The 18,978-nt window shown below is 53.9% G+C and overlaps 2 protein-coding genes across 2 annotated transcripts in view; one reads left to right on the top strand and one right to left on the bottom strand.

Moving 5' to 3' along the window:
• Positions 1–3,513, top strand: part of FLVCR2 (FLVCR choline and putative heme transporter 2) — a 62,424-nt gene extending 58,911 nt beyond the window's left edge. The window contains exons 9-10 of the mRNA XM_075531657.1: positions 291–346; positions 2,656–3,513. Coding sequence (XP_075387772.1) covers positions 291–346; positions 2,656–2,736 — 137 coding nt within the window. The 3' untranslated portion in view covers positions 2,737–3,513. The remainder of the gene's footprint in view (positions 1–290; positions 347–2,655) is intronic.
• A 1,888-nt stretch (positions 3,514–5,401) lies between these two features.
• Positions 5,402–18,929, bottom strand: ERG28 (ergosterol biosynthesis 28 homolog). The gene is made up of 5 exons (XM_075531005.1): positions 18,489–18,929; positions 14,940–15,084; positions 11,775–11,865; positions 8,654–8,772; positions 5,402–8,546 (listed from the first exon to the last, which is right to left on the bottom strand). The coding sequence occupies exons 2-5, from the start codon at positions 15,070–15,072 to the stop codon at positions 8,467–8,469; spliced, it is 423 nt and encodes a 140-aa protein (XP_075387120.1). The 5' UTR covers positions 15,073–15,084; positions 18,489–18,929; the 3' UTR covers positions 5,402–8,466.
• Positions 18,930–18,978: the final 49 nt, after the last annotated feature.

Raw genomic sequence — 18,978 nt, 5'->3', positions numbered from 1 at the left:
TCTAGGAAATGGAGGTTGCTGGGAAGAGTAGAGCACTTGGGAAGATAAGGGGAGTAGGTGCCAAGTTCCTGTAACTAAGGGTCAGTGTCATGACTGGCTTCTGCTTGTCAAGGACAGCAACGGTCAGGTTGGCTGATGGTGGCCCAGCTCCCCTGAACATCTGAAGTAGGTTTGGGATGCCCGTGGCTCTTAGCAACTCGAGAGTTCCCTTCCTGGGATGAACTTGACTACCAATCTGCTTGATGACCCTGTGTCTTTATTGCTCTTCCTTCTTCATCTCTGGACCTCAGCATTCATCAGGGCAGACCTCCGGAGGCAGAAAGCAAACAAAGAAACTGCTGAGAATGTGAGTATGTGAGCCTGCCCTGGGGCGGAGGGCCGGGCCTCTGGCTGCTGAGGACAAGGACGTGGCAACAGGGCAGGAGCCCAAAGCTCAAGGCCATGGAGTTGATACCGACTCATAGTGGCCCTGTAGGACAGGGCGGAACTGCTCCTGTGAGTTTCTGAGACTGTGACTCTTCACGGGAGTAGGAAGCCTCTCCTGTGCAGCAGCTGAGGGTCTCAAACCTCTGACCTTGCAGTTCGCAGCACAGCATGTGACCACTATGCCACCAGGGCTCCTTTGGTAGAGGGATTCCCCAAATGGACTGGCTTTGTGATGGCCAAACACAGCTCAGCAACCTCAGAGACCCCACCCCAAGTTTCCCATGAGACACGTGCGCACGTGTTATGTGTGCATGTGCATGTGTCTGGGGTGAGGGGGCACCTCTGGGACAGGAAATATACCAGGGAGGTAGGAAAGGCCTAGACTGTGCCATTCCTGCATGAGGTCCAAGGCACGGCCACCGGAGGTCAGCTTCCGCCTGGCTGGTGTCAGGAAGACAGAATGACTTTGGTAGCCTCAGGCACAGGGCCCTGTGATCCAGAATAGATTTCAAGGTGGGATGCGGCTGACACTGGGTCAGGTGACGGGAAGTTTGTGCTTTGTGATCCGTGTCCCCTTTGGCAGACAGAGGCAAGCAAGAAGGAAGTAGGAGTGGCCGATCATGCGGTCACCTAGTGAGATGGCGCCCTGTCTTCCAGTGTGGTTCTCCTGGGCATGTCTGGCCACACCTGGGCTTCGGCTCTGCTTGTTAACCTATTGTAGCTTGATGACCTTCCTGCAACATTGCGTTCTACCACTATACCCTCACGTCTACTTCTAGATGGTTCCATCTGCTCCTGTTCAGTAGTTAGGTTGTAGTACAAGGATGAAATCCTCCTCCTCGCCGCAGGATCCTTGTGCCCATGGACTAGATGGCTTGTCACAGGTGGTGCTGTGGTCTGGCTCCTTCAGTGTGGGCTTTTGGGAACCTCGAGGGTTGGGAACCGGGGGACAGCCCTGGGTGGGGGCCCCACTGCCTGTGTCCCGGGACAGTACCCTCTGTGTCTCTGGGAGCGTCAGCAGAAGCGTGGTATTGTGGGAGGGTCTTCTTGGCATACCCCCAGTCACCCGGGGGCTGAAACCAGTGTGGAAGTCAAAGCTGTCACCGAGCAACCCTGTGCTGGGTCCCTGCCACTTATAGACTTCATGGTGGTCAGTGTCACCTGCACACAGATTCACTGCCAGGGGCGGGGGGCGCTCAGGCCTGTGGCTGTGGGAGCTTGGCTGGATCTGCTCTTCTTATGGCGTCATATAGTTTCGATAAAAGAAGGAGCGGTCTGGGGAGGGGATAATGACTGATCTTGACTGGAAGAGTCTTCCTGGGGTGGGTGTGCACACTGCTGCCCATGGGTGGTTCTTGGCCATGTAGACAAAACCAACCCTGTTCCTGGTTGATTTCCTGGTGAGGGCTTTGGAGATGGTGGTGGTGATGGTGGTGGTGGGTGATTGATTCCCTGGGTAGGCTGTTGGCTGCATGAATTGAGGCTCCACCGATGTGCTGCTGATTGCTGACCTGGTGCCCACAGTTAGCCAAGGAAGGGAAGGTCTAGGTTCCTGCAGCTGTTGCCACAGGCTGGCCCCGGGGAAGAAGCCTTGCAGTGGCCGGCAAAGCGCTGCTGAGAAGCAGCAGACAAATGCGAAAGCTGAGCTAATGGGTCTAGAGACCTGTAGGGGTGTCACAAACGGCGAGATCAATAATTGCTTAGCTCTCTTGGACAGCTTTTGAATGCTCAGTTTATTCACTGCACACACCCATCAAACACTTGAACAATGTTAAAGCTAACTTCAATGATTACTATGCAAGTAACTCACAATTCGTTCAGCGTCATAGTCCCATTAAGCATGGTCTTCATTGGTGTCCTCACCCCGGGAAGAGCTGGAGAGAAGGAGTTGATGTCTCCTTGGGTCCCGGCTCTCTTATCAGGGTTCCCCAGACTTTGTGGGGTGGCTCCTCGTCCACTGGTTCACTTCTTTACTGTGACTCAGCGTTTCTGCTGGGCCTGGTAGCACTTTCACGTTCTTTCAAGATGGAGTTGCTTGTGTTCATCACGCATCGCCTTGCAAGGTCGTTCTTTATGTGGTGTGTAGGTCACTCCCTTCTTTTTGTGTTCCTGGTTCCTTTGTGGGTGGGGAGCGTGGCCTCTGGCTCTTACACCTCCCTCTGGCGAGAGCCCAGGATGTCATCTGTCCAGTTCCTTCTGACCCTCAGGAATGCTTGTCTTTCCTTGTAGAAACCCCAGGAGGAGGACGAGGAGGAGCAGGAGAGCAATACCAGCAGAGTGCAGGCTACCGTGTTTGAGAATCATCTCTGAGACAAGGGTGGCAACTCCGGGCCCGTGGAGACCCCCCCACCTGGCTGGCCAGGGCAGCCATGACTCCAGCACCAACGTCCTCTCTGCCGCTTTCAGAGGGAGCCAGCTGGAATTTTATGGCTTGGGCGGCCGTGCCCCCCTGCCTCCTGGAGCCCCTCAAGCGCTTGGATGGTTTCGTTTGGGAAACATGTACCCTTTCATCAAATGCAGACTCTGCCCACCCCCTTTTGGGAGAGGCTGATGGGGGATAGCTGTCAAAATTCGGACTCGGTCTCTGCCTTCCCTCTTCAGCTCCATCCCTCAAGGTGAGAGCCTGAAACATTGGCACAGGAAGAAAGCGGATTTTTCATTTTTTCTAGTGTCTTAAGATCCTCACAGGAAGTCCAGTTCTAAGACTCGGCAGCTACTGTGGCAGAGGGTAACTCGCGGGTCCTCTGACTTGTGCACTGAGGGACTGGGGAGGGAATCACGCTGGGATCAGCTCCTTCAGACTGCTTGGTCTTAGGTTCTCTCGGCCTCCTGTTCTCCCCCAAGAACCGTTCACACCCAACTTCAATAAACCTTTGCCATGGTCTCTGAGGAGAAATGCATGGGGGGAGGACTGCGTGCCAGGGGGAGTCCTTGGTGTGGTACAAATACTGCTGAGAGCATGGTGACTGGCCAGAAGGCTGGGGGGTCAAACCCACCCAGAGGTGCCTTGGGAGCCGGCTTGGCGACCTGCTTCAGAAAGCTCCAGAAGACCCCATGGAGTTATGTTCCACACACACGAGGGAGTGGGGTGGGACTGACATGGCGAACAACGGCTAACAACCACTCTTAAAAGCCCACCCTGCCTCCTCATTCCGCATGCCTGGACCTCGCCTGGGCTCACCGTCCGGTAGCTGCTCAGAGTGCTCTATCGGCGCCTCTCTCAGAGGCCCCCCCCCATTTAGAAGCAGTCCCTGGAACCTGGATCATAAACCAGGGTCTGTGATGGTGTCAGGCTACTCTGGAGGTGCTGTGGAGTCCCGGATCCGGGAACTTAGGCGGCGTGATTTGGGAAGCGGGGCTGGGGCGAAGGGTAGTTCTTTTTTACAGGGAAGTCTTGCCCAAGGACTGGTGCGTGTCCCTGATGCCTTCATCTGGACCAGGGTCGGCAAACAGGGGCTCGGGAGCCCTTTGCGGCTCTCTCGGTACAGACATGTGGCTCTGAAGTAAGATGGAAATACTTCCAAGGTGATTCGGGTCATGGGGACTTCATTGGTTTGTAAAATTATATTCATGGCTCTAGAATGATTTTTTAAAAAAATTGTTGCGAGGAACAGGATTGGCTCTTCTGTCTCAAAAGTTTGCTGATCCCTGATCGGGACCATGGATGGCACAGGAGACTCGTTCCTCAGCTGACACGAGGGAAATCCAAGCCCACTCTAAGCATCACTGAAAAGTGCCCTTGGCCCATCCCGCCCTGAGAGCCGAAGCTGCTTCCAGAGGTGAGAGAAGTGGCAAAGGCGAAGCAATGACTGAGCCTGGGAGCCCTGGTGGCCTAGTGGTTATTCTTTGGACAGCTAACCACAAGATCAGCAGTTCGACACCACCAGGTGCTCCTTGGGAGAAAGATGAGACTTTCTACTCCTGTAAAAGGCTATGGTCTCAGAAAGCCACAGGGACAGTTCTACCCAGTCCTTTTGGGTCACTTTTGAGTTGGAATCAATGCAGTGGCCATGAGTCTGAGTCTTGAATGAAGGATAACCCCCTGACAGTGGGGACTATTTGCATATCCAACCCTCTCCCAGCAGACATCTACATCAAATATCCTAAATCAGTGGTTCTCAGCCTGTGGGTCACAACCCCTTTGAAGGTTGAACAACCCTTTCACAGGGGTTGCCCAATTCATCACAGTAGCAAAATGACAGTGATGAAGTAGCAACGAAAATAATTTTATGGTTGGGGGGTCAGCACCACATGAGGAGCTGTCTGAAAGGGTGGTGGTGTGAGGAAGGTGAAGAACCACTGGTCTAAATGGAATGGGGCCAGCTGACCTCCTGTCCTGCCTCGCAGGCTGTTTGGTGCTACTCAAGGGCTTCCGTAATTTCTCCTGGGAATGACAGGGTGGGTGTGTCCTGGGAGCAGCTGCCAACGTGACCCGTCCTCATGCAGCCGCTGCCCAGGCCTCCGCTCCTCAGGGCACTGCACACTGACTGTGATGCTGGGGTGCCCCCCGCCCCCGCTGACCTGAGTGGAGCCAGGTCTGGGGTGTGAGCCAGGCACAGACGCTCACCCTCCTGGTGTGGGGGGATCAGTTAGGACTGGGGGAGTGGTGGGGAAGTGTCACGTTTGAATACAGAGAATGTTCACTTTTCCAGACCCTTAAAGCGTATTCAAACGTTTACCAAATCCATTGCTTTATGTTAAAATCGCAATGTGCGGTTTCTCTTTGTAATGCTAGATGTTTTAAGGTAATAAAAGATACTCAGAGTGGTCAGCCTCGTCATTTCTGGCTCAGAGACGGCGCTGGGCAGTCCACAGGGCCTCTGCCATTTCTCAGGGCTGAGGGAGGGATGGGGGGGGCGGCTAGAAGAGGAGCCTCCTCCATGATCTCCCAGTGAGGAGGGTGTCTGTTGACATAGCAGGGATTCCCAAACTGATTTGGCCTAGTGTCCCTTTTCAGGAAAAAAAAATTACTCAGTCAGAGTTAAAGTTTATTGGGCCAACCTGGCCGATAAACACATGTGGGGTTAATTTAAGGGCGGAGGGATAAATGGCTCAGTGAGCCTCGCCTTTCTAGTTCTTGGGTCTATGGCTTTCTGATGGTCGGATCAGGGTGCAGCTGCCTTAGCCAGTTCCCTGCTTCAGCTGGCAAGGATCACTTCCTGTAAGACACCCCCGAGAAGCCGCATGGACCTACCCGATGCAACCCTGGGTGCTGGAGCAGCCGTGTGGAGACCCAGGCCAGTGCTGAGATGTTTACACGTTCACTGACTCGGCTTTCCTCCTGCAGTCGGTGTCATTGCGTGTTTTGTGAGATTGAGGAGGATTTTGTGGATTGGTGTTGGACATAGATGGGTTAATGTTGGACTTGTGTGCTTGGGCAGCACTGGGTTGGGATGTTTTCTTGATGCACACTTAACCTTTATATAAAACTCTCTCTTATACATGAGTTTCGGTGGATCTGTTTCTCTAAAGTACTAGACTGACACACTCTGCTCTAATCCAGGATAAAGCGTGGTAGCTAAGACATCATGCTTGGTGAAGCGGACAGGCAGCACAAAGAGGAAGGCCTCAAGGCAATGACTTGATGACGGGCTCAAATGTAAAGACCCTGAGGACAGCGCAGGACCAGGCAGTGTTTCGTTGCTGAACGTAAGGCCGGCAGGAGTAGGAAGTCACTTGGTGGCACCCAACAACTGTGGTTTTGCAGTCCCCCTGGATGGTTCTGGGAGTCCTGGTGGCAGAGTGGTTATGCCGCTTACCCCAAAGTCAGCAGTTTGAAACCACCAGCTGTCCTTGAGGGAGCAAACCACAAAGAAACAGATTCCCTGCTGTCAAGTCAGTGCTGACTCATAGCGACCCCCAGTGGGTTTCCCAGAACATCACGGTTGACGGGGGTAGAAAGCCCAGTCTTTCTTCCGCGGAGCTGCTGGTGGTCTCAATTGCCGACCATGAGGTTGGCAACCTAACGTGTAACCGCTAGGGCTTCTCCATTACCCCATGAAGGGTACAGCTTCGGAAACTCATAGGGGCAGTTCTACCCCGTCCTGCAGGCTCGCTGTGAGCCAGCTTGGGCTTGCGGCAGTGAGTCTGGTTTTGCTTGCGGCTGGTTCCAGTGTGCTTCAGAGACACTGACGCAGAGGTGACCAGCCTGGTGGGTGAAGTGTTGAGAGACAAGGCTGTGGAAGCCAGTCTGCCCAGCAGGGAACTGCACCTCGGTGCCCTCATCGCGTGGGCCTGGTGCTCTGGCTCTGCGTCAACGGTGGAGTGAAGTGTTTGTTCTACGATCACACCAGCCACACAGGGCTGGATCTGGCCAAAGTACCACGGCATAAGCTGAAATGCTTTCTCTGCTGGCTCACCCTCCCTCCCCAATCGCTCACACCTGACTACTTGGGTGCACTTGGCTGTGATACTGTTTCCCTCGCCAGAGAGCGGCACTATGCCTCTAGGCAGCTGGCGCTGTTAGCAGGTCTTAGCTGGAGACAGCGCGATGCTTCAATGTAAGTCATCTGGCCCGGGAGCCAAGCCTGGGCTGTGAAGGCAGCTAACCACTTCAAGTGTCTGCTCCATATTTTACCCACCTTAGCCTTGGGAATGCTGCCGTGACTTCTCTGCAGTCATGATTCTGACACATGCCGTCAAGCGCTCAACTCTCTCTCTGATTTCATTGACTCGGGCGGCTCTAAAAGCTTGACTCAGGAGATCACTGCTATTCCGATTGCTGCCTACAATGAGGGGGACTAGTTCAAGCCACTGAGCGTTCTCTGATGGGATTCCTGGTGGCATAGCGGTGGATTGTTGGGGGGTAGGGAGCGGCTGCAGCTAACCACTAGGTCAGCAGTTCAAAACCATGAGTTGCTCCTTGGGAGAAAGATGAGGCTTTCTACTCCTTTAAGGTTTGGGCACCCACAGGGACAGTTCTACCCTGTCCTGTAGGGTCGCTGAGTCAGCATCGTTCCCCTGGCAGTGAGAGAACTGCTTTCCTAGATGTGTTGTGGGGCGGAAGCCTAGAATTCCTGCATTCACTTTCAGCTCCAGAAGGGAACCCGGTTTGAGGCAGAGGCTCAGCCGCCGGGTAGTACTGACTTAGCAAGCCCCAACTCTGGGACACACAGCTGTTGCCTCAGTTCTGCTGGGCCCTGCCCTAGGCTTTAAGAATCCATTTCCCAGCTGTTGCGTCCCAAGTGCAGAGGCCCGAGGGAGGAGGACAGACGGGATGAATGGGAAGGAGCTGAGCGCTTGAACCACGGGGCTGGAGGCAGGCGTCCTCGTCCATCCGGCCAAGTGGAAACAGCCGAGGTTCCCCAAGAGCTCAGTTCTCTTCATTACAAAATTTATTACACACAAACACAGCTGACCAGAAGGTCTAAAAACAGTCTTTGACCCCGGGAGGACAGCCGTGGGTCTGCTGCCTCGCAAGATGCAGAGTCGAGGTCCAGCAGCAGAGTGGCCGGTCTGGGTGGGCGCAGCAGCGTCACATTCCTCAGTTCCTGTGTCCCCGCCAGCTACACAAGCTGAATCGAGGGACAGAAATAAAAGGGAAAAGGCCAAAGGCAAAGGGGGGACGGAGGGGACAACACTGTGCTGGCAGTGCCCTGGCCCAGAGCTACACTGCTCACTTTACACCCTGTGAACAAACACGCCGTACTTTGGGGGAGAGAATGGCATCTGAAAGGGCACCCCAGTGGCAATGACTGTGGGTGAGGTGCTAGGCTGTTACTGCAAAGCCAGCCGGGAGAAGCCACCCGCCGCTCTGGGGTGGAGAAGGCAGTCTGCTCCCCTCAGGCTGGACACCCCACCCACTGGAGCAGTTCTCTGTCCTGTCGCGTCACTGTGGGTTGGAAACGACTCAATGGTGATGGGTTATATCTTTAAAAAATTGTTTTAAATGTACAAAAATGAACCCAACAACCTATAAAAAGCTAGAAGCTGACCGGAGGCCTAATGACGGGCCAGAAAGGAAGGAAGAGCAGCGAAAGGCGGAGGAAGAGGCTGCCTAAGGTGGAAGACAGTGGCATCTCGGCAGCGGAGGTGTTGGCTTCAATTCCTCTTCTTCTGTCTTGAAACTGGCTCTCCGTCCAGGTACCACAGCCCGACCAGCATCCCGAGGACGGAGGAGCCTGAAGCAGAGCGAGCGGTGAGCAGTCGCCATGGACACGGCGCTGTCCTCCCGGTTTCTGGTCCGGCCCCTCCACCCCAGGCCCCCCGCGGCGGGGAGGGCGCTTACTTGCCACCATCAGGGGTGCCAGGACGCCAATCGTGGGGGCCGCAGTCCCGTACACAAACAGCTCAGAGAGGAAGTGGCCCAGGGCCAGGAGGAAGGTCCAGAGCGTGATGTGGTAGAGCCTACGCGAGCACACAAGTGTGACGTCAACGGCTGGTAGTGCCAACCCCCTCAGAGGCACCTTGTTAGGCGTACCCGCTGCTTCTGCAAGGCCCCACCTGAAGCGTCCTGTGCTAACAGCTCCCCTGTGCCTGCGAGGGGGCTCTCGGGGACTGGGACGGACGACGGCCAACAATAATGAGGGGGCACAGAAAAGCTCAGTGGGCTAGGGAGAGGATGGGGCTGGCATCAGAGCCCAGCTACAGCATAGCTGAGCCGCGCCACTCAGGCAGCGTGAGCACAAGTGAGTCTGCCACGCTCACCTGGGGTCGCCAGGTCCATGTGTACCTGCCCTTAGTCAATCTGTACGTCTGGGTGTTGACTTTGAGCCTTTGCCAGGGAGGGAATCGGATCAGAGTGCACAGGTCAAAGTCCTAGGGGAATGGAGTGATCCGCTCTCTTGGGAGGGGGGACAAAGGGATGGGCAGCGGAGGCACCAGGAGGGCTGGGTTCTCTTTGCCCACGCTAAAAGCACAGCAAATCCAAGATACACTCCTCACACCGAGCTACCACCTTCCACCAGGGAAAACCCAAATTCAAACCCAACCCAACCCATAGCTGCCAAGGCAATTCTGGCTCACAGCGATCCCACAACACAGAGGACAACTTCTCCTTGGGTTTATGACATCTGTGCTTAGACAGACAGCCTCCTCATTTCTCCCTCAGAGTGGCTGGTGAGTTTGAATCACTGACTTTGTGGTTAGCAGTCCAGTGTGTAATACCGTATGCCACAGGTATCCACCCATCATGGCAAAGGTCTTTAAAGTGCTCCCAGGTTCCCTTCTCTTCCCCTCAGCCTCCCCGAAGCACGACACAGACATAGCTCTTTATTTTACAGGTGAAGAAGGGCTAGGCGCTGGGCAAGTCGATAACCAGCTTGTCACCACAACTTGTCACTGACAGACCTGCCTGAGGGCCCAACCCATTTCCTTGATTTTATTCTCCGTCCCAGTCTGTTTCCACTAAGTCACACTGCTTCCAAAAATACATGTCAATCTAGGACAAATAAACCACAGTTTCAAGTTCGAAGAGGAAAAAAAAAAAACCAACCCAGGCATTTTAAAATAAAGTCGGAGAGACCTTGGGCCAATGGCGCTGCTTTAAATCCCACTGGAGGCTGCTGGCCTCAGCTTCAATTAATTAGGTCTCTTCCCTGGCATGCAGAACGGCATAACCTGGAGTGGCAATCATAACCTGGAGTGGCTTCCCTCCCAGGGCTGTCATTCGCTGCTATCGAGCCCACCCCGACTCACGGAGGCCCTAAAGAACAGGGTAGGGCTGCCCTTGTGGGTTTCTGAGGCTGTTTACTCTTTACTGGAGGAGAAAGTCTTGTGGAGTAGCTGGTGGTTTTGAACTGCTGACCTTGCAGTTAGCAGCCCAAAGTGTAACCACTACGCCACCAGGGCCCCCCAGGACTGTGAAAACCCAAACCCAACCCACTGCCACGGAGTCAAATTCTGACTCACGGTGAGCCATGCTATGGGGCAGGGCAGAACTACCCCTGTGGGTTTCCCAAGACAGTCACTCCATGGACGCGGACAGCCTCACTTTCTCCTGCAGAGGAGCTGGTGTTTGCAAACTGCTGACCTTGTGGTTAGCAAGCCTATGTGGATCCACCTGTACCCCCGGGGCTACTTCCAGGGTGCTGAAGCAGGGGCTTCAGTAAGGTCATGCAGGGGAAACTCCGGGCACCATAGCATTGCCTCTTCCCCTCCCGAGTCGCCGAGAGCGCTAGGGTAAAGCCTGTTTGGGGTGAAGCCCGCTTCGACCCACTGTCCCCGGGATGCTGACTGTGGAGAAGAAAGCTTGAGCCCCACCCAGTGGCCAGAACCGGTATCTAAACCATCACCTAGACCTGGAGGAGGCCTGCTGGGCCATCCTTGAAGTTAGAAATTCAAACCCCACCAGCTATTTCTTGGGGTGAGACCGAGAGCCTGTCTGCTTCTGGGCAGACGGATAGCCTTGGAAACCCCGTCTCGGGTCTCGAGGAGCTGGGATCGGCTCGGTGGCAGAGGGTTTGGCTCTAGACCAGAGCACATGGCTGTTTGTAGTCTGGGTGCCCTCAAAGGGGAGAAGTCAGGAGTCCCGGGGCCCCTTTCAACCTCACTTATGGACTTGACTGGGAACCCTGCCTTTCCATGCAGTGTGGTTTCCATTCATTCCTGCTTCCTAAGGAGGAATGTGAGAAAATGAGGGGTGTCTGGTCTGGTGCTCTAAAAAGAGCACAGTTGTCCCCGGGTGTCATCTGTGGGGGACTGACTAGCCACCCCCGGGGCAAAATCTGGGAGTGCTCAGCCTGTATGTCAGTCGGTGTCGCTTTACTTATCAGCTGTACATATCTTCCAACCTGCTGCCCTCGAGGCCACTCCCAGGAATAAGCTCTCCCTGTGGATTTCCGAGAAAGGAACTTTTTATGGGAGGAGAAAGCTGCATCTTTCTTCTGTGGAGCGGCTGGTGGTTCTGAACTGCTAACCTACGCCAGCCCGCCCCCGGAGCTCCTTTACCAGGGGTTCCAGCAGCAGCAGCAAACAGCCTCGTCTTTCTTTCAGCAGTGGCTGGTGGGCTTGAGCCCTGTAGTGCACTTTAAATCAGCTCCAGGTCGCTTGTCATCCCTGAACAATGTAAACTCTTCAAGTAGCGCTTAACCTTTGACGGGTATTCTGATCAATGAATGCCAGCCCCCCAACCTGTGTGGGTGTGGAAGTGGTGGATTCAGAGGGCGAGTTTAGTCAAACAAAGGCTGGCTCTGTGACAAGCGGTGGAAGAGGGCACTGCAGGCTACTGGGCACTATGACACTGTCCTGCTGCTACAGCCATCCCACACGTGCCACGCTTCAGGGAAGATCCATTCGGCCTATTATGCCTCTGAGGCTTGGAACCTATCAACTAGGCCAATCTTCAAAATGATTATTGGGTCCCCAAGGGCAATGGGCCTGCCTGCCCCCCCCGCCCCCCACGTACGTACGTCTTATTGTGGATGTCGATGGCACAGAGGCAGCGAATCACGGACGAGAGCAGGGTCCAGATCCCAAAGGTCCGAGCTTGCAGGCCATTCACTGGGCGGCAGAAACAAACAAGAGTGTTGACAAGGGGTGGGGGCTCCCCCGAGTTGCCTCTTCATTCACTGGTGGTCCTGGCACGGAGGAGCTGAGCCTGAACGCTCTTGCAGCTGGGAGGCACACGGGGGCTTCAGAAAGTTCGAGCCAAACATTCCATTATCTTTAATACCTTTTTCTCAGAGAAGTTTTGAAGCTTCCTTGTACATGGGAACTAGAAGGCATTCCAGAGTGAGCAGAGCTCGACTCCCCTTCAAATGCCTCCATTAGCCAAGAGCTCTGGGTGTAGAAGCCCAGCAAAAAGCCCACTTAGACAGGAGTCCTGCACTTTATCGGCTGTCCCTGCTACAGCTGGGAGCCAGCCTGGGTTGGGCATACCCCATGAGTTTTCCTTCAGGACAGGTGTGGTGCAGAGGTGGGTCTGTCAATACAAGATGCCCAGGAGGCTGAGACGTTGAAAGCTGACTCTAGAGAGAACTCGGAGATAGTGGGGCCAATCTGGAGGCCCGCCACTGGCCCTTATGAGATCTAAGACTCCTGACTCCAGATCTACCTCATTTGAACCGAAAAACAAAGCAGACTGGTTTCCTATGCACATGGTAGTGAAACAAAACACTGTTGTTGTTTTCTGGTGTTTTGCCTGGGATAACCTGATCGTGGTGGGTTGGTTCCGACAGTGTTGCATTAAGTATCTCATCTTGAAAGTTTGGGTCAGATTCTACCATAACAGTGGCTCTTAACCTTGGGCCTTTAACTGGAAGAATTTCATAAAATACCAAGACCTGGGTATCATCCTCTTTTGAGGTAGGTTCTGGGCATCGGTATTTCCTAGAAACAAATGCCCTGTTGCGGGTGGGTGGGTAGCCATGGATCCACGGTGCCCAGCAGCCTGGGAATGCTAGAACACCAAGACAGAGCTCCCTCCCTTTGCCGGTCTCCCATGCAAGAACAATGTCGAGGGACAAGACTCTCAACTAGAAAGACCATTCATGGTTCCTTGGGCTTTAAGGATTCCCAGTCTTTGGAAAAGTGGGCAGTGACACCCAACTCACATCCCTAAAGGCCTTTAGGCGATAGCAAGGTGAGAAAAAGACCAAGTGCCAAGGTAATCCCTAGGGGTGAGCCCTGGAAGGCGATCTTCTTTATAAAATCCTTTCTCTCTCCTGATGAAAAGACTGTTAGATATGTGGGGTATTCATCAAGCCTGGCCAGGATGTAACTTTGAAAACTAAGGTGCCTCTGACACGAGCCATGACATTTTCAACTGCCCCTCAAGCATGTGAAAGTGGGAACCCTGAATAAAGGAGACTGAAGAGTCGATGATTTGAATTGTGGTGCTAGAGAGAAGACTGTTCAAAGTACCATGGACTGTTACACGGACAAACCGATCTGTCTTGGAAGAAGTACGGCCAGAGGGCTCCTCAGAGGCAAGGCTGGTGAGACTTCGTCTTACACACTCTGGACATGCTGTCAGGAGAGGCCGGTCCCAGGAGAAGGAGGTTATGTCTTTCGAAGTAGAGGGGCAGCGAAAGCGAGGCCAGCCCTTAAAGAGATGACTACAGCAATGGGCTGAAGCACAGGGACACGTGTGAGGATGGCCCAGGACCAGGCAGTTTCTTTCCGTTGTGCCTAACAGGTCACTATGGGTTGGAACTGACTTGCCGGCACCTAACAACAACAGGCAGATCCCACCCCGAGGCCAGTCTGAAAACCCTATGTAGCCGGTCTCGGTGAGCACGGGGTGGCCATGAGTCGGAATCCACTGGGCAGCACCAAGAACCGCCATCAGCCCGGATCCCAGCAGGAATGCTGCAGGACCCTTCAGAGCACCGCTAGGCCAGCAGAGGCCCATGGCGGCCCCTCGCTCATGAGGGAGCAGACGATCTCCACCGCCAGTGGGATGGGCACACCCATCTCTGGTCAGCTCTACATCCTGCAGCCAGGTCTGTGCCCGCTGCACTGTGCATCGCCCGGGCACGCTGCGCATCTGCCCAGGACTCCCGGATCATCATGGAGGACAAGAATCTGGGACGGTGTCGCCCAATTTCCCACGGCGCTGCCCTGGGAGCCTGCGAGCTTTGTTCAAAACGAGCCTTAGCCTACTTCATTTCCTTTGACACCCGGATGTTGCAGGAAACCGGGCCAGGCCAGTGTCTGAATCTGGGCTGGCTGTCCACGCGATGGAGCTGCTGGCTACCAGCGCCCTGACAGAGGGGTGCAAAGGGAGCACAGGCTGGAATCGGAAAGCTCTCGGTTTGGGGGGACTCAGCGCCAGCCAAGCCCACCTCAGACCTCCTTCAGAAGTTTTACTTTTTGGGTGGGGCGGGGGGCCAATATCAGTGTGGAATCAGGGGCTTGGGGTATCTCCTCAAGGATCCTGTCACAGTTGGGGATGATCTGGGATTCGATGCTCTCCCTCGGAAACCTAGAATAAAAACCGGCTGGGGGGGGGCACCTGATGAGAGACCACGGAAAACTGCTTTATGGCTGGCTTCCTGGTGTGGTGCCGTGGTTGAGCCTGGCTGCTAACAGAAGGGTCTGTGGTTCGAGTCCATCAGCTCTGTGGGAGAAAGATGCGGCCGACGTGGGCTTCGGTGAAAACGACCGGCTTGGAAACCCTAAGGGGGGTGGGGCTGGTTCTGTCCTTGGGGATGCTGTTGAGTGGCAATGCGTTTGTTTCTAGTACGGGATCAGAGCGTCACCAGGGAACTACATTTCCTTACTTGCCCTTCTGATTCTTCTGGTTTTTTGTTTTTCTTTGGACAGACCAGTTGCCCAGGGTGGTGTAAAAAGAAGGCTGAGGTAGTCAGAGAAGTTTGGGGTGCAAAAGGGCCACATGGCATCCATAGTCTAGTACACACGTGGGCACACCTCACTGGATCGGGCAGTCCAGAATTGCCTGGGGAGTTTTTAAAGAACAGATTCCGGGGCCCTGGTCGGGGAAAGGTTCGGGAAGTCTAGTTGGAGGGCAGAGGTGTGAGACGCTGCGCTTTTTGCTTGTTTTGGCTCCCTGGGGCGGTTCTGACGTGCAGCCCAGCATGGCTGCCCCACATGCGACGGCCCCGCGGACTCACCCAGGTCTGGCTTGCCTGTGTAGAGCTTCTCGTAGAGGAAGGTGTGGTCTCGGAAGCTCTGCAGCGTGTTCCCCATAGCTATGATGGAGACCATGACCAGCCAGCTGCGTAGCACGTTCAGGAACCGGCCCATGGCGTGTTCTCCCTGGGGGACAGAGGCAGAGGGACAAGAGATGAGGGTCCGTTTACTTCAACATACGGTGCTCTCAGCTTCGAGCAGGCTGGTCATCTGCGTCATCAACTCGTCTCAAGTCCACGGGGCAATTGCACAGCCCACCCGTGGCCCCACTTTCTGCTGGGTCCAAACCCAGCTCCTCCTGCTTCATAGCCTCGCCATGCTGTCTGGGAGGATGATGTGATCTCACACCAACGTGTGCTGATCTTGACCCCGAGCCATAAGCGCTAAAGAATCTCAAGGGTTGGGAATGACAGACTCGAGGGAGCAGAGGAGATGAAGAAATGGCGGTAAACGTCCTTACAGAGCAACGAGATGGACTTCTGTGTATAGAAGTGCGTCTCAGTATGCAGTCACACACAAATACACGCCTTGCAATACGTAGTCAGTTGTCCTACTTGACTTGATGGCTGTGGGTCCGCTTTACTGACTTCTGTCCATGCAATTTCTCCAAAGCAGTGCCCCAAATCATTCCTCCTACAGGTTGACTTTTAACCTCGTTAGTCAGGCCAGTTCTTTGGGAGGCATGTGATGCAACAGATCCCAGCCTGGCTATGAGTGACAGACAGGTCCTTCTGAGCCTCTACTACGTTTGAGTGGAACCGAGGGTGTAAGGTTGGTGCCATACCTGTTTTTCTCGACTCTGGTTCTCATGCGCACCAGGCTCCTAACCTTGGACAGTCTACTGTTATAAAGGGATAAACTGCTGCACCTTGAGAACCAGTGGGAGGGGATCAGCTAGCAGGATGTCACTTCACATGAGAAATGATGATTGCTCACAGATAGGGGTCACATGCCATGTGCCGGGCACTGGGTCAAGGAGCTAACAGAAGCTCTCTCATGGGATCCTTACATTGAGGTCAGGGAGCATCATTAGTATCCCCATTTTACAGATTCAGGTTGGCACAGAGGCCTGAGGTCACACAGTATATATGACAGAGCTCAGATACAAAGTATCATCTGTCAGGCTCATTTCACAATACTGCCTCGCTGGGGGAGGATATTCTGCTCAGATTCCCATTTGTGAGGAAGACAAGCAGATCACATCTGTATCTATAGCAGTGGTTCTCAACCTTCCTAATGCTGGACCCTTTCAGACAGTTCCTCATGTTGTGGTGACACCCCCCCCAATCATAACATTATTTCTGTTGCTACGTCATCACTGTCACTTTACTACTGTTATGAATCAGGTGACCCCTGTGAAAAGGTTGTTCGACCTCCAAAGGGGTTGCAACCCACAGGTTGAGAACTGCTGATCTATAGGCTGTGTGCAAAAATCCGGTTAGAGGTCATATTTCTCTCTAGAGGGGTCACATCTGTATCTCTAGGCTGTGTAACAGAATACAGTTAGGGGTGTTATATATATACACACATATATTTGAAGTTGTATCAATGCTTGCTGAGCAGTGGTTTCAATTACTTTAATCCTTTCAGGACTGAGTTAGTTTCTGCTTTGAGTTTTCTGTTGATATTATGGTGGGGGGAAAGTTTTATAGGCCCTGCCAGGTAGGAACCCATCTGATGACTGAGACGGTTTCCTAAGAAACCAGAGAGGCCACATGTTGGTGGGTGCTTCATGTGGGGATCCCAAAAGCTAGTGGGAAAATGGGAGTTAAGAGATTATGGATTTTTTCCCCCCTGAACTTTTTGAAGCCCCTCGTGTATGTCCCATCAGTCATGAAAGGGTTTAAGTCAAGCCTCTGTGGGTAAAGAATCTAACAATGGAGCAGTCAGCTGGATGTCCTGTTTGGGGGCCCTGTTTTAGGGCCCATGGCTTATCTGCTCACAGGCTAACTTGCTGGGCCTGAAGTGTAATAAACTCTCAGGCTTCCTCTGTCACTCTGGCTGTAGGAGTTTCAGTATGGTCTTCCCCTGCCTAGCCGGGACACAGAACAATTCTACAATGGCTCAAGACAGTGTGAAACACACACACACACACACACGTAGAGAGGACCCTAGAGGAGGAAGGGGGGAGGGACTGACAAACCCCTCAGAGAAAGGTGAATCACAGAGGTGGGCTTTCTTGGATTTTAGAGAGACTGGGACTCCAACCGGGCATCACAGGGTTACAGCAGGGCAGCGATCTCCTCAGTTTTCACTTCCCTCGGAGACTCAGGTTCTGTCCTCCCAGGGTCAGGAAGAGCTGCACAAATGCTTTCCTTTCTGGCTGAGTGAATGCCTCCCATTTCACAGGCAGTCTGAGAAATCCTAACAAATAGCTGGTGAGGGAAGAGCCTGGACACACTTTCAATGGCTCTAACAAGCCCTCAAATCCATGCCCCTGTAGCTTTGGGGCCTTCTGAAACCTTGGTCGTGTACTGGTCATGAGTTGGGCTGCCAACTACAAGGTAAGCAGTTCGAAACCACGATCTGCTCTGTGGGAAAAAGAGGAGGCTTACTACCTCCATACTACAGTCTTAGAAACCTGTAAGGGCAGTTTTCCTCTGCCCTACAGAGTGGCTAGAAGTCCGAATGGGCTCGATGGCAGTCAGCTGAGTTAAACTATCCACATAGCATCGGGGAGAAAATCTTCAGCCATGGCCTCCTTAAAGTGTTGAAGGGCAAAGATGTCATTTGGAGGACTCAAGTGGGTCTGGCCCAAGCCATATTGTCAATTGCATCATAGGCATGAACAGTGAATAATAAAGACCTGAGAAAAACCAGTGTTTTAAAAGAATATACCATGGACTACCAGAAAAACACATCTGTTTTAGAAGAAGTATAGCCAGATGCTTCTTAAAATTGAGGATGGACTTAGTCTCGTGTACTTCTGACATGCCATCAGGAGAGATCAGTCCTTGCCAAAGGACATCATGCTGGGTGAAGTAGAGGGTCAGCAAAAGAGAGGAAGACCCTCAGCAAGATGGACTGGCATGGCGGCTGCAACAATGGTTTGAAGTATAACAATTGTTAGGATGGTACAGGACCAGGCGGGAGCCTCTGAGTTGACATGACCCCCCTACACCCAACAGCAACAAAGCGATCTAACACATGTTGCCCTGCCCCAGGAGAGGCATGTAGGAAGAATTCCTATTCTGCTTCTAACCTGTAGACTCTCAAGTTTGGAGGCTGTATGACCCCGGGCACGTCAGGCACACTTTTCTGCCTCGTATTTCTCACCTGCAAAATGAAGAGCTGGACTTCAAGGGTTATTATGAGAATTACACAGACAAGTGAGGGCTCCTTGCACAATACTAAGCTCGGGGTGACTGTTCATCCCTTTATCCATTCATTCGTTCTTCGAACCTACTAAGTTTTCTCCATCCTCGTTTCTCCCAGGGACCTCCCTTCCACCCCACGCTAATTTTTCCAGATTCTCTGGATCCTTTCGAATAGATGCTTTTCCTCCCTCCTCTCCCTCCAGATCTCATTACCTGGAGACTGGTCTCCCAGCACAGCAGTAGGAGCAGCAGCAGCAGCAGCAGCAGCGGCGGCGGCGGCAGCAGCGCCGTGGGCTAAGAAGCTCCCCCAAGCCACCTCCAGCCAGGAGTCCACCTGAACCATCCGTCCCCGCCCCCGCCCTCAGGCCGGCCCCACGATTGGGTCCTTTCCATCAGTCTTCGCTTTGATTGGCTCTGTCACCCGTGCTCCGAGCAGGAGATGGGGAGTGAACCCCTCTACTGCCAATCAGCGGTTGTCGCGGGGCCCCGGCCTCCCCCGGGGTGCGCTGCTCACGCAGTGTGTTCCCTCGCTGGGAGCGGCGAGAGGAGTCCGGGTCTGGGGCCCAGCCTGGCGGGGCGCCGGCAAAGAGCGTGCGGACCACGCGGAAGCCGAGCCCCTTCGCCGGCTCCCTGGAGGGCGGGGCTCTGCGTCCGCGCGGCGCGGCGGTGACGACATCCGCCGGCGACGGGAGCCGAGCATCGT

Source organism: Tenrec ecaudatus, chromosome 14 (genome assembly GCF_050624435.1).
Source record: "Tenrec ecaudatus isolate mTenEca1 chromosome 14, mTenEca1.hap1, whole genome shotgun sequence".
Classification (NCBI taxonomy): Eukaryota; Metazoa; Chordata; class Mammalia; order Afrosoricida; family Tenrecidae; genus Tenrec; species Tenrec ecaudatus.
This window is presented reverse-complemented; position numbering and strand designations above follow the sequence as displayed.

Bases quoted from the DNA above. Each gene is read 5' to 3' on its own strand.
- ERG28 (XM_075531005.1), bottom strand. From the start codon at position 15,072: ATGGGCCGGTTCCTGAACGTGCTACGCAGCTGGCTGGTCATGGTCTCC. The intron at 11,866-14,939 runs GTGAGTCCGCGG...TCTGCCGCCCAG, and splicing joins CACAGGCAAGCCAGACCTGG to TGAATGGCCTGCAAGCTCGG. The intron at 8,773-11,774 runs GTACGTACGTGG...GTGCTCGCGTAG, and splicing joins ATCGACATCCACAATAAGAC to GCTCTACCACATCACGCTCT.